The following is a 21433-nucleotide window of genomic DNA, read 5'->3' on the forward strand; positions in this document are numbered from 1 at the left end:
AACTATGATGTGATTGGAATAACACAGACTTGGTAGGGTAACTCACATGACCACTATCATGGATGGGTATAAACTATTCAGGAAAGACAGGCAGGGGAAGAAGGGTGGAGGAGTTGCACAGTATGTAAGAAAGCAGTATGGTTGCTCAGAGCTCTAGTATGAAACTGGAGAAAAGCCTGTTGAGAGCAACAAGGATGATGTTGTGGTGGGTGTCTACTACAGACCACCAGACCAGGAGGATGAGGTCGACAAGGCTTTCTTCGGACAACTAATAGAAGTTTCCAGATCACAGGCTCTGGTTCTCATGAGGGACTTCAATCACCCTGATATCTGCTGAGAGAACATAAGTTGAGGAAATGGTTGTAGGGGACAACCTTGGCTCGAGTGATCATGAGCTAATTCGGTTCAAAATAAATGGAAGGATAAACAAAATTGCATCTGAGACTAAGGTTTACGATTTCAAAAGGGCTAACTTTACTAAATTAAGGCGACTAGTTAGGGAAGTGGATTGGACTAACATATTTAGGGATCTAAAGGCGGAAAACGCCTGGGATTATTTCAGGTTGAAGTTGCAGGAGCTGTCAGAGGCCTGTATCCCGAGAAAGGGAAAACGGTTCGTAGGTAGCAGTTTTAGACCGAGCTGGATGAGCAAGCGTCTCAGAGGGGTGATTAAGAAAAAACAGAAAGCGTACAAGGAGTGGAAGATGGGAGGGATCAGCAAAGAAACCTACCTTATTGAGGTCAGAGGGTGTAGGGATGCAGTGAGAAAGGCCAAAAGCCGGGTAGAGATGGACCTTGCGAAGGGAATTAAAACTAATAGTAAAAGGTTTTTTAGCCATATAAATAGGAAGAAAACCAAGAAAGAAGAAGTGGGACCACTTAAAACTGTAAACGGAGTGGAGATTAAGGATAAGCTAGGCATGGCACAATATCTAAATGAATATTTTGCCTCGGTCTTTAATGAGGCTAATGAAGGGTTTAGGAATAGTGGCAGAGTGACTGATGGGAATGAAGGTGCAGGGTTGGAAATTACAGTATCCAAGGTAGAAGCTAAACTTGAACAGCTTAACGGTAGTAAATCAGGCGGCCCGGATAATCCTCATCCTAGAATATTAAGGGAATTGGCGAGTGAAATTGCAAGCCCGTTAGCGATAATTTTTAATGAATCTCTAAACTCGGGGGTTGTACCGTTAGACTGGAGATTAGCTAATATAGTTCCTATTTTCAAGAAGGGGAAAAGAAGTGACCCGGGTAACTACAGGCCTGTTAGTTTAACATCTGTAGTATGCAAAGTCATGGAAAAAATATTAAAGGAGAGAGTAGTTACGGACCTTGAGGTCAATGGCAATTGGGACAAATTACAACATGGTTTTACGAAAGGTAGATCGTGCCAAACCAACCTGATCTCCTTCTTTGAGAAAGTAACAGATTTTTTAGACAAGGGAAATGCAGTGGATCTAATATATCTTGATTTCAGTAAGGCGTTTGATACGGTACCACATGAAGAATTACTGGTTAAATTGGAAAAGATGGGGATCGACATGAAAATCCAGAGGTGGATAAGGAACTGGTTAAAGGGGAGACTGCAGCGGGTCGTATTGAAAGGTCATCTGTCGGGTTGGAGGGAGGTTACCAGCAGAGTTCCTCAAGGTTCGGTTTTGGGTCCGATCTTATTCAATCTATTTATCACTGACCTCGGAACCAAAAGTAGGAGTGGGCTGATAAAGTTTGCGGATGACACCAAGTTGGGAGGTATTGCCAATTCGGAGAAGGATCGGGATATCCTCCAGGGACATCTGGATGACCTTGTAAACTGGAGTATTAGTAATAGGATGAAATTCAATAGTGAGAAGTGTAAGGTTATGCATTTAGGGATGACTAACAGGAATTTTAGTTATAAGCTGGGGACGCACCAGTTGGAAGTAACGGAGGAGGAGAAGGACCTAGGAGTCCTGGTTGATCGCAGGATGACTATGAGTCGGCAATGTGATGTGGCCGTTAAAAAAGCTAATGCGGTCTTGGGATGCATTAGGCGAGGTATTTCTAGTAGAGATAAGGAGGTGCTAGTCCCATTATACAAGGCGTTGGTGAGACCTCATTTGGAGTACTGTGTGCAGTTTTGGTCTCCCATGTTTAAGAAGGATGAACTCAAACTGGAATGCGTACAAAGAAGGGCCACTAGAATGATCCGAGGAATGGAAAGCCTGTCGTATGAAAGGAGACTTGAGGAGCTCAGTTTGTTTTCCTTAACCAAAAGAAGGATAAGAGGAGATATGATTGCTCTCTTTAAATATATCAGAGGGATAAATACCAGGGAGGGAGAGGAATTATTTCAGCTCAGTACTAATGTGGACACGAGAACAAATGAATATAAATTGGCAGTCGGGAAGTTTAGGCTTGAAATTAGACGAAGGTTTCTAACCATCAGGGGAGTGAAATTCTGGAACAGCCTACCGAGGGAAACAGTGGGGGCGAAGGACCTCTCTGGCTTTAAGATTAAGCTTGATAAGTTTATGGAGGGAATGGTTTGATAGGATAATGTGATTTAGTCAATAGGTCAATAATGTGCCACCACTAGTAATTAGTACTGAGGGTCAATGTTGGGATATTGTTAGCCTTTTCCAGAGGGTCTGGCTGGAGAGTCTTGCCCGCATGCTCGGGGTTCAGCTGATCGCCATATTTGGGGTCGGGAAGGAATTTTCCTCCAGGGTAGATTGGCAGTGGCCCTGGAGGTTTTTCGCCTTCCTCCGCAGCATGGGGCAGGGGTCGCTTGCTGGAGGATTATCTGCTACTTGAAGTCTTTAAATCAGGATTTGGGGACTTCAACAGCTGAGTCAAGGGAGAGAATTATTTCAGGAGTGGGTGGGTCAGCTTTTGTGGCCTGCATCTTGCGGGAGGTCAGACTAGATGATCATAATGGTCCCTTCTGATCTTAAGTTCTATGATTCTATATGATTCTATGAATAGCCATACTGGGTCAGACCAAAGGTCCATCCAGCCCAGTATCCTGTCTGCCAACAGTGGCCAATGCCAGGTGCCCCAGAGGGAGTGAACCTAACAGGTAATGATCAAGTGATCTCTCTCCTGCCGTCCATCTACATCCCCTGACAAACAGAGGCTAGGGACACCATTCCTTACCCATCTTGGCTAATAGCCATTAATGGACTTAACCTCCATGAATTTATTTAGTTCTCTTTTAAACCCTGTTATAGTCCTAGCCTACAGAACCTCCTCGGGCAAGGAGTTCCACAGGCTGACTGTGCAGCAGTGCACAGACAATCCAAGAAGTTTTTGGAGAGTGTTGGGGACAATTTCCTGGTACAAGTGCTGGAGGAACCAACTAGGGGCCGTGCTCCTCTTGACCTGCTGCTCACAAACAGGGAAGAATTGGTGGGGGAAGTAGAAGTGGGTGGCAACCTGGGCAGCAGTGACCATGAGATGGTCGAGTTCAGGATCCTGACAAAAGGAAGAAAGGAGAGCAGTAGAATACAGACCCTGAACTTCAGAAAAGCAGACTTTGACTTCCTCAGGGAACTGATGGGCAGGATCCCCTGGGAGGCTAATATGAGGAGGAAAGCAATCCAGGAGAGCTGGCTGTATTTTAAAGAAGCCTTATTGAGGGTGCAGGAACAAACCATCCCGATGTGCAGAAAAAATAGCAAATATGGCAGGCGACCAGCTTGGCTTAACAGTGAAATCTTCGGTGAGCTTAAACACAAAAAGGAAGCTTGCAAGAAGTGGAAACTTGGACAGATGACTAGGGAGGAGTATAAAAATATTGCTTGAGCATGCAGGGGTGTAATCAGAAAGGCCAAAGCACAATTCGAGTTACAGCTAGCAAGGAATGTGAAGGGTTTCTACAGGTATGTTAGCAACTAGAAGGTGGTCAAGGAAAGTGTGGGACCTTTACTGAATGGGGGAGGCAACTTAGTGACAGATGATGTGGAAAACGCTGAAGTACTCAATGCTTTTTTTGCCTCGGTCTTCACAGACAAGGTCAGCTCCCAGACTGCTGCACTGGGCAGCACAGTATGGGGAGGAGATGAGCAGCCCTCAGTGGTAAAAGAACAGGTTAAGGACTATTTAGAAAAGTTGGACATGCACAAGCCCATGGGGCTGGATGCAATGCATCCGAGGGTGCTGAGGGAGTTGGCTGATGTGCCCATCTTTAAAAAAGGGAAAAAGGAGAATCCAGGGAACTATAGACTGGTCAGCCTCACCTCAGTCCCCAGAAAAAATCATGGAATAGGTCCTCAAGGAATCCATTTTGAAGCACTTGGAGGAGAGGAAGATGGTTAGAAACAGTCAACATGTATTCAACAAGGAAAAGTCATGCCTGACCAACCTGACTGCTTTCTATGATGAGATAACTGACTCTATGGATATGGGGAACGCGGTGGACGTGATATACCTTGACTTTAGCAAAGCTTTTGATACGGTCTCCCACAGTATTCTTGCCAGCAAGTTAAAGTATGGATTGGATGAAAGGACTATAAGGTGGATAGAAAACTGTCAAGATCGTCAGATTCAACGGGTAGTGATCAATGGTTCGCTGTCTAGTTGGAAGTTAGTATCAAGGAGATTGCCCCAGGTGTTTGTCCTTTTCAATATCTTCATTAATGATCTGGATGATGGGATGGATTGCACCCTCAATAAGTTCACAGATGACACTAAGCTAAGGGGAGAGGTAGATACACTGGAGGATAGGGATAGGGTCCACAGTGACCTAGACAAATTGGAGGATTGAGCCAAAAGAAATCTGATGAGGTTCAACAAGGACAAGTGCAGAGTCCTGCGCTTAGGACGGAAGAATCCCATGCACTGCTACAAGCTGGGGACCGACTGGCTAAGCAGCAGTTCTGCAGAAAAAGATCTGGGGATTACAGTGGACGAGAAGCTGGATATGAGTCAACAGTGTGCCCTTGTTCCCAAGAAGGCTAACGGCATATTGAGCTGCATTAGTAGGAGCATTGCCAGCAGACTGAGGGAAGTGATTATTCCCCTCTATTCTGCACTGGTGAGGCCACATCTGGATTACTGCATCCAGTTTTGGGCCCCCCCTACAGAAATGTTGTGGTCAAATTGGAGAGAGTCCAGCGGAGGGCAACGAAAATGATCAGGGGGCTGGGAAACATGACTTATGAGGAAAGGCTGAGGGAACTGGGGTTATTTAGTCTGCAGAAGAGAAGAGTGAGGGGGGATTTGGTAGCAGCCTTCAACTACCTGAAGGGGGGTTCCAAAGAGGATGGAGCTAGGCTCTCAGTGGTGGCAGATAACAGAACAAGGAGCAATGGTCTCAAGTTGCAGTGGGAGAGGTCTAGGTTGGATATTAGGAAACACTATTTCACTAGGAGGGTGGTGAAGCACTGGAATGGGTTACCTAGGGAGGTGGTGGAATCTCCATCCTTAAAGGTTTTTAAGGCACAACTTGACAAAGCCCTGGCTGGGATGATTTAGTTGGTGTTGGTCCTGCTTTGAGCAGGGGATTGGACTAGATGACCTCCTGAGGTCTCTTCCAACCCTAATCTTCTATGATTCATTATAGAACTTTCTCACATAGTTTACAGGCCAGCGTCACACATCAAGTTAAGAGGTATGTTTCTAATGCAGTTGGGATTCCAAATGTTTCATTTAGTAGGATAATGTAACATTAATAACGTACATAGACATTAACATCTTCAAAATGTTTTGCAAACACTGATTAACCCATTGATTTAAAAATGTTTAAATCATCTTGTACTTTCAGCTTTATCAAATATCTCAAAACACGCTAGAAACAAACCTGTAACTGTGATGTCATTGATCTGGCAATTATCACAAACAATAGTGAATGTTTGCTTCAGGTTTTCAGGAGAAGATGGGGAAAACGCTACCTAAAAGAGAAGATTACACACAATCAAATAGCAGTGCCCATAACTAATTTCGCACAATTCTTAGACTTCTATACAGAAATGTTCATTACAGAAAAACTCTAGCAATCAATTAATCAATTAAGTCCTTACATATTTCAGAAAAAGTCTCTAATGTTCAAAGTCTGCTCTTGGTTACTTTGAGTTAAATCAAGAGTAGGTCTTCTGAATTCACCAGTGTAAATGAGGGCAGAATCAAGTCTTAAATATGGGATAAATATACTGCAAAAGAGTGTGGATAGCAATGCAGAGATCACTACCAATGTTATTTATCCATTCCTGTGCATCCTTCAACCAATCACCTGGGGTTACTTCAGGTTGAAGTTGCAGGAGCTGTCAGAGGCCTGTATCCCGAGAAAGGGAAAACAGTTCGTAGGTAGCAGTTTTAGACCGAGCTGGATGAGCAAGCGTCTCAGAGGGGTGATTAAGAAAAAACAGAAAGCGTACAAGGACTGGAAAATGGGAGGGATCAGCAAAGAAACCTACCTTATTGAGGTCAGAGGGTGTAGGGAAGCAGTGAGGAAGGCAAAGAGCCGGGTGGAGATGGACCTAGCGAAGGGGATTAAAACCAATAGCAAAAGGTTTTTTAGCCATATAAATAGGAAGAAAACCAAGAAGGAAGAAGTGGGACCGCTTAAAACTTTAAACGGAGTGGAGATTAGGGATAATCTTGGCATGGCACAATATCTAAACGAATATTTTGCCTCGGTCTTTAATGAGGCTAATGAAGGGCTAAGGAATAGTGGTAGAGGGACTGATGGGAATGAAGATATGGGGGTAGACATTACGGTATCTGAGGTAGAAGCCAAACTTGAACGGCTTAACGGAAGTAAATCGGGGGGCCCGGATAATCTTCATCCTAGAATATTAAGGGAATTGGCGAGTGAAATTGCTAGCCCGTTAGCGATGATTTTTAATAAATCTCTAAACTCGGGGGTTGTACCGTTTGACTGGAGATTAGCTAATATAGTTCCTATATTCAAGAAGGGGAAAAAAGTGACCCGGGTAACTACAGGCCTGTTAGTTTAACATCTGTAGTATGCAAAGTCATGGAAAAAATTTTAAAGGAGAGAGTGGTTACGGACCTTGAGGCCGATGGCAACTGGGACAAATTACAGCATGGTTTTACGAAAGGTAGATCGTGCCAAACCAATCTGATTTCCTTCTTTGAGAAAGTAACAGATTTTTTAGACAAGGGAAATGCGGTGGATCTAATATATCTTGATTTCATTAAGGCGTTTGATACGGTACCGCATGAGGAATTACTGGTTAAATTGGAAAAGATGGGGATCGAAATGAAAATCCAGAGGTGGATAAGGAGCTGGTTAAAGGGGAGACTGCAGAGGGTCGTATTGAAAGGTCATCTGTCGGGTTGGAGGGAGGTTACCAGTAGAGTTCCTCAAGGTTCGGTTTTGGGTCCGATCTTATTCAATCTATTTATCGCTGACCTCGGAACCAAAAGTAGGAGTGGGCTGATAAAGTTTGCGGATGACACCAAGTTGGGAGGTATTGCCAATTCGGAAAAGGATCGGGATATCCTCCAGGGAGATTTGGATGACCTTGTAAACTGGAGTATTAGTAACAGGATGAAATTCAATAATGAGAAGTGTAAGGTTATGCATTTAGGGATGACTAACAAGAATTTTAGTTATAAGCTGGGGACGCACCAGTTGGAAGTAACGGAGGAGGAGAAGGACCTAGGAGTCCTGGTTGATCGTAGGATGACTATGAGTAGGCAATGTGATATGGCCGTTAAAAAAGCTAATGCGGTCTTGGGATGCATTAGGCGAGGTATTTCTAGTAGAGATAAGGAGGTGCTAGTTCCGTTATATAAGGCGTTGGTGAGACCTCATTTGGAGTATTGTGTGCAGTTTTGGTCTCCCATGTTTAAGAAGGATGAATTCAAACTGGAATGGGTACAAAGAAGGGCCACTAGAATGATCCGAGGAATGGAAGGCCTGTCGTATGAAAGGAGACTTGAGGAGCTCGGTTTGTTTTCCTTAACCAAAAGAAGGATAAGAGGAGATATGATTGCACTCTTTAAATATATCAGAGGGATAAATACCAGGGAGGGAGAGGAATTATTTCAGCTCAGTGCTAATGTGGACACGAGAACAAACGGATATAAATTGTCAGTCAGGAAATTTAGGCTTGAAATTAGACGAAGGTTTCTAACCATCAGAGGAGTGCAATTCTGGAACAGCCTACCGAGGGCAACAGTGGGGGCGAAGGACCTCCATGACTTTAAGATTAAGCTGGATAAGTTTATGGAGGGGATGGTATGATAGGATAACGGGTTTAGTCAATAGGTCAATAACGTGCCACACTGGTAATTAGTACAAAGGGTCAATGTTGGGATATTGTTAGCCCTTTCCAGAGGGTCTGGCTGGAGAGTCTTGCCCGCATGCTCGGGGTTCAGCTGATCGCCATATTTGGGGTCGGGAAGGAATTTTCCTCCAGGGTAGATTGGCAGTGGCCCTGGAGGTTTTCGCCTTCCTCCGAAGCATGGGGCAGGGGTCGCTTGCTGGTGGATTATCTGCTACTTGACGTCTTTAAATCATGATTTGGAGCATTCAACAGCAGAGTCAAGGGAGAGAATTAGTTCAGGAGTGGGTGGATCGGCTTATGTGGCCTGCATCTTGCAGGAGGTCAGACTAGATGATCATAATGGTCCCTTCTGATCTTGAATTCTATGATTCTATGATTCTATGAATCAGCACTCTGCAGAAGATCTCTGTGTAATATGGATCTGAGAAAATGGGAAAGGACAGCAAAGAAAACAGTAGTATCAGCAAGATCTATATATTAATTGGAGAGTCCCTCTTCGAAAAGAGCACAACCATCATCCAAAATGGAGCATAAACCTCTGCAGGCATGCAACAAAGGAATTTATGCTTCAAAAGGAAAGAAGAGGTAAGATTGCCCTTCCTTCCCAAGGCAACCTGTGAAGGAAAGTGTTTTCTTGGATTTGACTCCCTCCATTACAGTAAGGGATGTACTCCTGTGATCTTAAACTGTTGTTGTCTATGGCTTCAGACAGGATCCCTTGATTAGGGTCAGACTGGGCTTGTCCCCTGGATATGTGTGCAGAGCTGGAAGGGCACAGGCGCCTTCTCCCCTTACAAGCACTCATAATTAGTCCCTATGCTCTCAAATGCTACTCACTAGCACCTCCTGGAGTACAAGCCTCCTCAAAGGCATAGAAAGGTGATAGGGTCATGGCACCACTCCCCTCACCACTGTCCACATACATGAAGGAAAGGAGTGTACACTACAGCCTCCTAATGGTGGTTTAGTGAGTGCATTCTTCCTATGCATAGAATCATAGAATCATAGAATTCAAGATCAGAAGGGACCATTATGATCATCTAGTCTGACCTCCTGCAAGATGCAGGCCACATAAGCCGATCCACCCACTCCTGAACTAATTCTCTCCCTTGACTCTGCTGTTGAATGCTCCAAATCGTGATTTAGAGACTTCAAGTAGCAGATAATCCACCAGCAAGCGACCCCTGCCCCATGCTTCGGAGGAAGGCGAAAAACCTCCAGGGCCACTGCCAATCTACCCTGGAGGAAAATTCCTTCCCGACCCCAAATATGGCGATCAGCTGAACCCCGAGCATGCGGGCAAGAGCATGAGAGACCTCCAAGAGGCCTGGTGTATGTACGGGAGATATATGAAAAATTCTAAATATGGGCTGGAAATATGTTCTTAAAATGTGTTTGGGAGATAGGGCTTAAATCATCCTGCCCTAGACAAAGGAATATGTTCGCACCTGCTTGAATGTGTCTCCAATGAAAACTGAGCAAAGAGAGACTACAGAAGTATATTTACATAAAAGATAAACAAAGCCATCAAATTAACGAGTGGGGGAGATAACCATTTAACTATCATGATGGTGGTGGAGACTATAAAAATTAGCATGGTGTCAACTCCATGGTGGATGCAGGAAGGCTTCTTGACTTTGAAAACAAAGATAAACTTTGAGGATATAAGCAGAGAGAGAAAGCCAATTTGGCACACTTCACTTGAGGAGACAAAGAAATCAAGAGCTTGGGCTCTGTTGGATCCTGGCTAAAGACTGGCCAGGCATGCTAAAAGAACAGCTGTGGTGAGAAATCTACTTTGAACAGAAGATTCTAGTTTGTTGAGTTAGGTTTTAGTCTTTAGAAGCATTTTGTTTATTTGTAACCATTTCCATCTCAATTCCTTACTTGGTATCATTTAAATATCTGTTCTTTGTTAATAATCTTCTTTTATTACACAACCATCAAAGTGAAGTGTTTCAAACTGAAGAATAAAATCCCCAGCGAAACTTAAAGGTTGGTACTGTGTACTGCCTCTTGAAAGGAGCAGCAACTTGATAAGGTTTTGTTAGTTCTACAGTGAGAGGGGCTGCGCATTGCAGAGGAGATGGTTTTAGGTAGACTTGGGACTGGAAGGGCTGTTGGTGTCACCCTGGAAGGAGTAACTGGGCTGCTGGAAGCCAGGGGAAGGCCATTGTGCTGTAAGCAGGCTGCTGGTGTCAGGACTCTGAGTCAAAGCTGCACAGCACAGAAGCAGCCAAGGCTACAGGGCAGGCAGTGACACAACCCTGCACAGCTGTGTGCTGCTCCAGCCCCTGCTCCGCCTCTTCCCGCCCCAGACCCGACCCACTCCACCCCCTCCCCAAAGCCCCCGCTCCTGCTCTGCCCCAGCCCAGCCCCCACTCCATCCCTTCCCCAAAGCCCCCGCCCCTGCTCCGCCCCCACTCCCCTGAGGAATGCAGCAGGGCTGGGCCTGCACTCCTCAGCCCCAGCCGTGCCACCAGTGAGTGCTGGGTGGCGGTTCTCCCCCACCCCTCAAGCCAGCCCTGCCCCCCCATGGAGGTCTGGGGTCAGCCACCCCCCCCCCCAACAGAGGCATGGGACCCCACACTCCCCCTCACCCCCATTTGGGGGGGGGCTGCATAGGGCCCCAGAATAGCTAGGGATGGCCCTGCTGGTCTGGGTTTCTAAAATGACCTATATTTGGTAAAATATAGGTCATATATTTGGTAAAGTACAAAATATTAAACACTAATTACTAACCTCTAATAAAATAGCTTGATCTGGACCTAGCTCAAAAACAGCAGGTCGGAGCCCAAATGGACCTTGCTCCACAAAACCAATAGTTGCAACAGCCTTGAAGTGAAAAGAATAAAACAAAATAAATTGATCATGTCGGGTTTTTGTAGCCAGCTATTTAGAATAAGTGACATCCTGTGACACAAATGTTTTTCTTTCCATATCATTCTTCTTCTTTAATAAATCTCAAAGACAAATACCATTGCTTAATTGAAAGAAAATCCTCACGGTTTTCTGGGTTACCTGGGGGGACCAGAGGGCAGGAAGGGTGCTGTTGTCACAATCAAGTGGCAGATACAAGGGGCCTTTTTTGAAGTTTACAGAGGAGCATGTATGACCTCAGGCCAGCCCTGCTTATTGTCATGGCCCACCAGTTCTTTATACTCTGAGATACCTAAACTGTGTCCAATGGTTCCTCCCAATCACTTACCATGAAATTAGGAGGTGGCCATACTTTCTTTGGCATTATACAGAACTTTCCATTACTGGACCCTTCATTTCTGCACACAAGTTCTGTCATTTTTACTCCCCCCACAAGGCAGGAACCACAATCGATGATGCGAGGCACTGCAACAAACAATGCAGCAAAGGAAAATACACATGTAGTGAAGGCTGACTGCAGGAAAAATAGTTATTTAATCAATTACTCTTTAAACATGGGCTTACTGCATATGAATTATTAAGACTCTAAAGATGCTAAACACTTTAAATGGTTACTTTAAAGGTGTAGTAGTTTGATCTGTGACTTGCTATAACTCTCCCATATTAAATAATGCTTCCAGCTCCAAGTACTTAAGGATTGTATCAAACTTTGATAACAATAAAAAAGATTTTGTAAAAGAGCTTTGAGCTGGGGGAAAGTAAATCACTGATGGCTAACAAAAACAGCACATCTTCAGCTGGTATAAATAGGCATAACTCCATTGAGCTATACAGAGTTATGCCAGTTGAGATTGAGATTTGAGATGTTACAGGCTGGGCTAGATATTTTCAGAGGAGAGCTTTGCAGTAAACAGCACCCTAGATATTTAATGTTTAACAATCGAAGTGATGGACATAGCAAATATATAGAATCTGAGTTTGAAAAGTGCCTTCTGATTTTTGGGCCTCTGACTCTGCACCCCGAAAATAACTGTTGGCACAATTTGGCAGATACAAATAATTAAGGGAGTATTTTACAGCATTCAAATGCCTATTAATCAGATTATGCATGTAAATCAGACAGACAGACACCTAAGTGGTATGAAATGCACCTGCAACATTGCTCTACAATCCTTTAGGGGCCATAAAGCTGGAGACAGTCAAGGCCCTTTAAAAATCAGGGACCTAAAGCTTAACAGAAACTATTGAGTGCTTGTAGCATATGACCTGACTCTACCTACATGTTAATACGGGAGGTGGTCTCCTAGCTTCTATAGGGATTAGGAGAGAGTATGGTGCTTGCGTCTCCACTAGAATATAATCTTCATAATCAGCTAAATATTCAGGAATAAACTGAATGGTGTACTGGCAAGTCATCCCAGGAGCGACAATTCCACCCTCTCCTGGAAATCTTCCTAGAAAAGAAAATGCAGGTGATTTAAAATTTAAAATACAAAAGTTGTTCTATGATTTCGTGACCAGAAGAGAGCCTGACCCTGCAGTCTTTATACATCCATGGCTCCCTCTGAAGTCAGTGGGCAGTAAGGGACTCTTTACATTGATTTCAGTGGGCAATGAATCAGGACCTATGAGTTTTTGCAGTCTCAGGGCAGGTCTACACTACAGCAGAGACTGATGCTCTGAGATTGATCCACTGGCGGTCGATTTAGCGGGTCTAGCAAAGACCTGCCAAATCAACTGCAGATTAGTCTTCTTGTTGGGGGTAGAGTACAGGGATCGACTGGAGAGCAAAGTAAGTCGACGGGAGATTTTTTTCCATCAACTCCCCACGGTGTAGACCATGCGGTAACTGAACCTAAGGTACGTAGACTTGTGAATAACGTAGCTGGAGTTGCGTAGCATAGGTCGATTTTCCACAGTAGTATAGACATAGCCTAGGTCTAGATGTGTTATGCATACCATTTCTTTTGTTTCAATCTGATCTCCCTACATTTCATTTTTTAAATGGACCACCAGAGTCTCAGACTTCTGTTGGGTGTCTCATGTAGACTGTCCTAGACAGATAAGACAACCTCTAAGAGGTGATATGAGACTCTATGGGATTAAGGTTCTGCCCACCTGGATTGCATTGTAGATGGGACACGCAAAAAATCAAATGTATTATATTTAATACATATATATTATAGACAAATTAGTTCTTGTATAATTTTGCATCTTCAGAGCTAGTATAGCAACTTACCCAGTCCAATGGCAAAGGCTGAAGTAGATGGAGGAATGACTCTTACATGGCGACACACTGAAGTCATGTTCTGCAGCTCTATAGTCATCTTCATTTAAAAAAGAAAATATAATACCAAATAACACTTATGCACCACTGTTCATATTCATAATACTCTGCAAACGGCAGTGAATTAATTCTCACAACATGCCTAGGAGGTAGGTATTTTGTAGATGAGAAAACTGAACATTTCTGTCAGCATCTGAAGTTAAGGACATGTCACACAAAAACAACCTGAGGTTGAAAAGGGTCCCACTTGTTACTCCTTGGGGGAAGTTCTGCTGATGATTGAAAGAGAGAGGAAAATGAGGCTCATGAGAGTTTAGTTAGCTATGTGGAAGTCTGCATAGGGGTGGGGGAACTATGAAAGTCATGGAGAGACATCAAGTTTCTCAGAGGTAGAATAAATTCTTTGTAGAGGAAAAAGCTCTTACCTCATAAACCTGACCAACTTCATACTCAGAAAACAAAACAGCGGGCGGGGTAGCTAGAAATACAGGAACAGATCGAGGATCACTGAAATAAAATAATGGGAGAGACTTTGGGAAACATTCAGTGAGCTCTTATACTGTCAGTTATTTATCTAGGCCTAAGAATGTCCTGATTGCATCCACTGGCATGAACAACAAAAATTACAAAAATAATAAGATATTATTTCTGAATGATTATAACCAAGATTCACAGGAGAAAATACTGTTCTGGCTAAACTGATATAAATCCAGAATAACTCCAAAGCAAATCTCTCTGCAGGATCAGAGTCTGAGTCAAGAGTCAAGGTATGTACCTTTCATTAAATGCCACTTTTCTTCCTGTTATCATTCGCTCTACCTTCTTCTGAGGAAAAATAAGAGATTTTCCTCCATTAAGAGTATTGGGTGGGAAAAAGCGTGGATTCTTCAGGTAATTGTGTCGTTTCTCAAGTCTGGCAAGGTAAACGCGGTCTTGTTCTCTATCCGCTTTGTACATATCATCTTTCCAGACTGATTTGTGAGAGGAGCTAGATTTCTTTGAAACAAACAGAATGTGATGCAAAATTCAGTGTCAAATACAGCAGCTTTGGGGGAGCGGAGGAGTTATATAAAATACCTATTCCTGATTACTTAGGCTTTATGTATCAATAAAGAATTTCACCCTCAGCAAACTACTGTATTTTTCTCTTCTCCAACACGGAAAGCAACTATTTACACTAAAATAGCCAATGTGCTAGGACTTGCCTCTTTCTACAGGGATAGCAATAAGTCCTAAACTGTTTGACAGGCTAAAAAAAGTGCATCTCTGAAATATACCTTACTTGATGGCTTCTTAGTCTGATGTCTAGGCTCAGGAGTTGAAGACAGCGTTAAGGTGGATAAAGATACATCTGGCAGACTATCTAATGTTTTCCTCAAGTGTGGGATTTCTGTATGTTTCTGATCCCTTGGACTTGTAGAAATGTGTTGTTTAAAACTAAGCGTCTCCTTGATATAGTCAGGCTCTTTTTTTCCTGCAGTTCAAAGAAAAGTATTGACATTTTCTGAGCAATAGGGAGAAAAGTATTCATTTTAGAAGCTTACTGTAAGCAGAGAAACATTATTAATAGGGCTGTCGATTAATTGCCATTAACTCATGCAATTAACTCGAAAAAATTAATCGTGATTAATCACAGTTTTAATCAAACTGTTAAATTTCAATTGGTATTCTATCATTTATTAAATATTTTAGGTGTTTTTCTACATTTTCATATACATTGTATTCTGTGTTGTAATTGAAATCAAAGGGTATATTATTTTTACTACAAATATTTTCACTGTAAAAATGATAAACAAAAGAAATAGTATTTTTCAATTCACCTCATTCGAGGACTATAATGCAATCTCTTTATGGTGAAAGTGCAACTTATAAATGTAGATTTTTTTTTGTTACATGACTGCACTCAAAAACAAAACAATGTAAAACTTTAGAGACTGCAAGTCCACTCAGTCCTACTTCTTGTTCAGCCAATCGCTAAGATAAACAAGTTTGTTTACATTTACGGAATATAACGCTGCCTGCTTCTTATTTACAATGTCACCAGAAAGTGAGAACAGGCATTTGAATGGCACTTTTGTAGCCGGCATTGCAAGGTATTTACACACCAGATATGCTAAACATTTGTATGCCCCTTCATGCTTCGGCCACCATTCCGGAAGACATGCTTCCATGCTGATGACACTTGTTAAAATAATGCATTAATTAAATTTGTGACTGAACTTTTGGGGGGAGAATTGTATGTCCCCTGCTCTGTTTTACCCACATTCTGCCATATATTTAATGTTATAGCAGTCTCGGATGATGACTCAGCACATGTTGTTTGTTTTAAGAACACTTTCACTGCAGATTTGACAAAACGCAAAGAAGGAACCAATGTGAGATTTCTAAATATAGCCACAGCGCTCGACCCAAGGTTTAAGAAACTGAAGTACCTTCCAAAATCTGAGAGGGACAAGGAGTGCAGCATGCTTTCAGAAGTCTTAAAAGAGCAACACTCTGATGCGGAAACTACAGAACCCAAACCACCAAAAAAGAAAATCAACCTTCTGCTGGTGGCATCTGACTTACTTAATGAAAATGAGTATGCGTGGGTCCGCACTGCTTTGGATTGTTATCGAGCAGAACCCATCATCAGCATGGATGCATGTCCCCTGGAATGGTGGTTGAAGCATGAAGGGACATATGAATCTTTAGCGCATCTGGCACGTAAATATCTTGCTACAAAGGCTAAAACAGTGCCACAAGAACGCCTGTTCTCACTTTCAGGTAACATTGCAAACAAGAAGCGGGCAGCATTATATCTCCTGCAAATGTAAACAAACTTGTTTGTCTGAAGCAATTGGCTGAACAAGAAGTAGGACCGAGTGGACTTGTAGGCTCTAAAATTTTACATTGTTTTATTTTTGAATGCAGTTTTTTTGTACATAATTCTACATTTGTAAGTTCAACTTTCATGATAAAGAGATTGCACTACAGTACTTGTATTAGGTGAATTGACTACTACTATGTCTTTTTTTTAATATTTCAAATACTTGTAATGAAAAATAAATATAAAGTGAGCACTGTACACTTGGTATTCTGTGTTGTAATTAAAATCAATATAGTTGAAAATGTAGAAAACATCAAAAAATATTTAAATAAATGGTATTCAATTATTGTTTAACAGTGCGATTAATCACGCTACTAATCGCGATTAATTTTTTTAATTGCTTAACTGCCCTAATTATTAATTATTCAAGATTGGTCTTGGAATTAGCAAACCAACTAAATCTTTAACTGCTCTAGTGTTTCACCCATATTTACAGTTTATTTTGTTCAAGTAGGTTAATCTATTTCAATCACAAATCATACTGATAACATTTAGGACAAACTTACAATGATCAAAATATAATAAATAAATAACCTCACCTATCTTATCTCTCTAATACTCTGGGACCAACACAGTTACAACAACACTGCATTTAACTTCTTTAACATCTTTTATTTGAGGATCTCAAAGTGCTTTAAAAACAGTTAATTAAGCCTTATAACTCCCCTCTGTGGTAGATAAGTTACTATCTCCACTTTACAAATGGATAAACAGAGTTGATAAAAAAAATGGAATTCTCACACTAATGAAATTCCAAGATCTGAAATTTCATATCATCTCTAATTTGGACAAAAAGTAGAAACCACGCATTTTTTTGCAAAATGAAATGTTCTAAAATATTTCATTTTGACCTTATTGAAATGTTTTGTTTCTATATCTCAAAATGATAAAATCAAAGTGGATCATTTTAACTTATTGAAAAAAAGTCTTGATAAAGTAAAAACTAAATATTTTGACATTATCAAAAAAGTTGTGATACTTTCCCATAAAAATTTCAGACAAAATTAACATGTTCCCATAACACATTTCAATTTAATCAAATCAGCATTTTAGATGGAAAACCATTCTGTTAGAAAATTTTTGATCAGCTCTAAAACAAAGGCACAGAGATTAATCAGAACACATTTTTTAAATAAAAACTGTTTTCATTTAAATAATGTAATTATTTCTCTGCTCTGTTTATCACATAAATACTGCCGCATTTGCTAGTGCAGAAGAACCACTGGGTGAAACCAACCACCACAGATTCACTGTCTAAAGTGAGTGAGCTGAAAAAACTAAACAAACAGAATTGGGTAGGAAAAGTAAATTTGATATTTAAAACAAATTGCAGCTTTAATAATTTATTAGTTACACCGAAAGGAGAATTTTTGTAATATATTACAAATGTAATATCTTGACTGTGTCCTTTAAGCTAATTCTTAGTACTTCAAATATTAGGGCTTGTCTATATAAACACTTAGTTCACAACAAGCTGGGTGCAAATCTATCTCACACTAGCCTGCAGCACACAAAATGTCTATGTGGACCAGGTTGGCATAGACTAAATGTTCCATCATCCTCTTTAAGCTATTCCCATTTCAAAGCAGGGTGCACTAAAGAACTATTAGTGCACAGCAATATGGTCTACATGGACACTTAGTGCACAGCAGGTTACAGCACAGTAGATTTACACCCCAGCTTGCCACAAACTAAGTGTTCATATGGTAAAGCCCTTTGTGTTTCTGCTCATTAGGCAGAAGTACAGAACATTATGCACAAGGTATCCACGTCTAATTCTTCATGTCCTAGAGAGCATTATCAGAAATCCATATGAGTCTCTGCTTTAAAAGTTACCTTTAGGTGCTTTGGTAATGGGTATTCTATCAGTGATGTAATCTTCAGGGCAGATTAAATTATGTTTTTTGAGAAGGTCATTATCCACACACCATCTGAAGGAGGACTTCACTACAATATAAAAAAACCAAAAACAAAAGATACACTAACAATGGTCAGTCCACATTTCTGTTGTCTCTCCTTCACATCACTACAACAAAGTATTTTGAAGAGAAATGTGGTCTGTAAACTGAGCACAGAACTTGAATCAAACAACTCCAGAGTTCGAAATTCAGTTCTGATTCGTGGCTCTGGGGCCTTGAGCCAATCACTTAATCTCTGTGTTAGTTTCCCCGCCTGTAATAACACTTATCAACAGGGCAATTGTGAAGACATTTGTATTAATGATTTTTGTAAAGCTGTTTATATATGCTTGCAATAAAGTTAAGGTATAGAACCATTAATGGCAGGTTTCAGGCATTGAAAATGACCTGCCCAATTAGTTTCTTATTATGTAAGGTTAATTTTTTTCTTTTTAATTCTCTCCTTGCTGTTTCAAAGCTGCTCTTTTAGCATAAGTGGTATTAAAGCCTGGCATTTATAAAGGCCATGATCAAAAGTTCACTGAAGTCAATGGGAGTCTTTCCATTAACTTAAATGAGCAGTGAATTTGGCTCCAGATCCCATAAATGTGTACTGGGATAGGTAACATTCCCAGAAACCTCACCTGGTGGCAATCCAATGTTGTGGAAGTCCTCCCCAACATCTACCTTCAACATGTTCAGAGCCCTTTCTTCTGCTGCTGTTGCTCGAGCCCTTGCCTGAATGATGTGCTTTTCTACCATGTCAACTTCTGTTAGTCGATGGTTATATTCACTATGAATCTGGCATGTAGATTGGTGAATGTAAATAAATACATATATTTTAGCTATCAGAAATTATTAATAATGTCAGTACATGTAATAGAAAAATAAATGTTTTCTTTTTTGCTTTACAAGAATAAACTCTCAGAATAGAGTGCATTATTTTCGAACAATTAACTTGTGGTGGGGCTTGAAACATTTACCAGATGCCTACCAGTCAGATCACTAAACTTTATAACCAGAGACAGATATCATGAAAGGAACCCTTTTACCAATGAATTCCAGGGGCAATACCCTACTGAGAAGCCTGACCTTCAGCCCCTGCTACTGGAAAGAGGGAAGGTGCTATGCTTGGACCCTGCTTGTGTTCCAGCTACTATATCAGGTATATGATTAAATTTAAAGTGTTCTCTCTCCCCTAGTTACTAGAAAGCTTTTTAATTCACTGATTCAGAGCAGGGATTTGAACCAAGTCTCCCACATCCCAGATGAGTGTCCTAAACAGCAGGCTATTGACTATTCTTGTCTCTCTCTCTCTGTCCCTCTTCCCTGATGTCCCAATTCTATTCTGGATTTGAGAAAATTTCAGTTTCACAAAATAGCATTTATCATCAATGTTTTTTTCTGCTGGTTTTCAATATCAGCTGTGAAAATGACCAAAGTCTTGTTGATTTCATTCCACAGCTACTCCAACAAGAGAAGTTCTAAGATTACCTGTTTGCAGACTCAGAAAGACTTCAAATGTAGGACAAAAAACAACTTTTAAAAAACCTTCAAACCTGAAAGCTTAAAATCTGCAGTTGAAACTGAGTTGATGGCTCAGTTTCACCCACCCCTAACTTGTAAATTTTCTAACACGGCTGCTACTCTGAAACCTGTTCTCCAATCGTAATCTGGAAAGTGGATTTTGTAAAGCTCTGATTTGCACTGAATATAGAGCACATATTGTACCGGTTCCTTAGATGGATAGAGCACCACCCACTTTAAAAGCAAATCAAAATAATTTTCTTATAGCATGGTTTATCTTAATGCTAACTACTTCTTTTAGGAAGCATCTTAATTTAAAAGACAAGACGTCAATGTTTGAGGAGAGATCATTCAAACATACTACTCAGATATTGTCAAGAAAAAGCAGACTGATTCACCGGTACCTTCTGAAGAAACTAATTTCAGGAGAAAAATATAGAATCTGAAATTCATGCTTGTCTGTCTTGCAGTCTGTGCATAGGCGATGCGTTGGGGGTATGCAGGGTCAAGTGCCACTCCAGATTTCTGCGTGGGCTGCCAGCATGGGGAAGGAGAAGGGCTCTATCCTTCTCCTGCTGCCCTGTCCCCTGGCATGCTCAGCCTCTGACCCTGGTAGCTTCTCATGCCACTTCTCATGCCAGCTGCTATGGGTCACTGCTCTGTGCGGCACGGTGGCTGCCTGAGAGAGCCTGGCTGGGGAGGCGGCAAGCTGCCCCGCAGCTGGGCCCGGCTGCTGGGGACAGGGGCCGAGTGAGCCCAAATCCCCTCTCCCCTCAGGCACATTTCCGGCTCACTCAGCCACTATCCCCGTCAGCCGGGTCCAGGCAGAGGGCAGCCCTCTGCCGCCACCGTGTCCCCAGACAGGCTCTTTCAGGCAGCTGCTGCACTGCACACAGTCAGCAACCCTTGTTCCGCTTCCCACCTGGGGCCGGCTGCCAGGGAGAGCAGCCAAACATGCTGGGGAGGGGGGTTAGGCACTTCAGAAGAAGGACAGAGCCCCCTCTGCAGTAACGTTGGTGGGGTGGGGAGAGTGCAGAGGCCCCAGGCTGAGCACAGGGCTGGCGGGGGGTGGGGGGAAGAACTGAGCAGGGGAGACACATGGTGAAGTCATGTGTCTTTCCATTTAAATTTGTCCCCCCTCAATATGGAGAGGCACGAGTCATATATGAGTCTGTGAATAGTACAAAGAGATAGTTGGTGCCCTCAAAATTAAGATATGTTGCCAAAATCAGAATATCTGTTCATTTTAACAATGATCTCGTTCTCCTATCCTCATTCAGCACCTACTGAAGCAATATGATTAAAAAAAATACTTTGCACTTCTATAGCTTTTTTCATCATTTTTGTCTCAAAAGTGCTTTGCAAACATTAATGAATTATGTATCACAACCCACCAGTGAGGTAGAAAATGGTTATATAAGAATCACTTCACTCCATTCAGCAGCTCCTTAAGAGCACACAGCAATACTACATAACAATTTATTGAAGGACAGTAAGAAGACTATCACATCCACTTGAAACTGCAGGGAGAATGTAGGGTAAAAGCAGGTTGCGCTTTAGGAACTTTAAAGATAATTGTTTTTTACTTCACATCTGAAAAAACTCCCAGAACAACAGTTAGGAGCATCAGGTGGCTAATACATATTTTGAGATGAGAGGCTCTACGAGCAAATTTGGTCTCAAGAAGGGTATTTGCCACTAACATTCAAACTGCTCATCAAAATGTCTTTGCGAT

General features: G+C 41.9%; 1 protein-coding gene and 1 long non-coding RNA gene across 4 annotated transcripts in view; one reads left to right on the plus strand and one right to left on the minus strand.

Annotated features, from left to right (window-relative positions):
- Nucleotides 1–21433, minus strand: part of DLEC1 (DLEC1 cilia and flagella associated protein) — a 71949-nt gene that overhangs the window by 48538 nt on the left and 1978 nt on the right. For all 3 annotated transcript variants that reach the window (XM_045003473.1, XM_045003472.1, XM_045003471.1), the window contains exons 3-12: nt 18816–18972; nt 18110–18220; nt 14682–14878; nt 14180–14400; nt 13830–13911; nt 13357–13444; nt 12398–12571; nt 11446–11582; nt 10980–11072; nt 5783–5873 (exon numbers count right to left, since the gene is read on the minus strand). In XM_045003473.1, coding sequence (XP_044859408.1) covers nt 5783–5873; nt 10980–11072; nt 11446–11582; nt 12398–12571; nt 13357–13444; nt 13830–13911; nt 14180–14400; nt 14682–14878; nt 18110–18220; nt 18816–18972 — 1351 coding nt within the window. The remainder of the gene's footprint in view (nt 1–5782; nt 5874–10979; nt 11073–11445; nt 11583–12397; nt 12572–13356; nt 13445–13829; nt 13912–14179; nt 14401–14681; nt 14879–18109; nt 18221–18815; nt 18973–21433) is intronic.
- LOC123362920 lies at nt 3010–19978 on the plus strand. Its single transcript, XR_006576642.1, has 3 exons — nt 3010–3061; nt 19237–19336; nt 19636–19978. It is a non-coding gene; the product is annotated as an uncharacterized LOC123362920 (long non-coding RNA).

Source organism: Mauremys mutica, chromosome 2, assembly GCF_020497125.1.
Source record: "Mauremys mutica isolate MM-2020 ecotype Southern chromosome 2, ASM2049712v1, whole genome shotgun sequence".
In the NCBI taxonomy this organism is placed as follows: Eukaryota; Metazoa; Chordata; order Testudines; family Geoemydidae; genus Mauremys; species Mauremys mutica.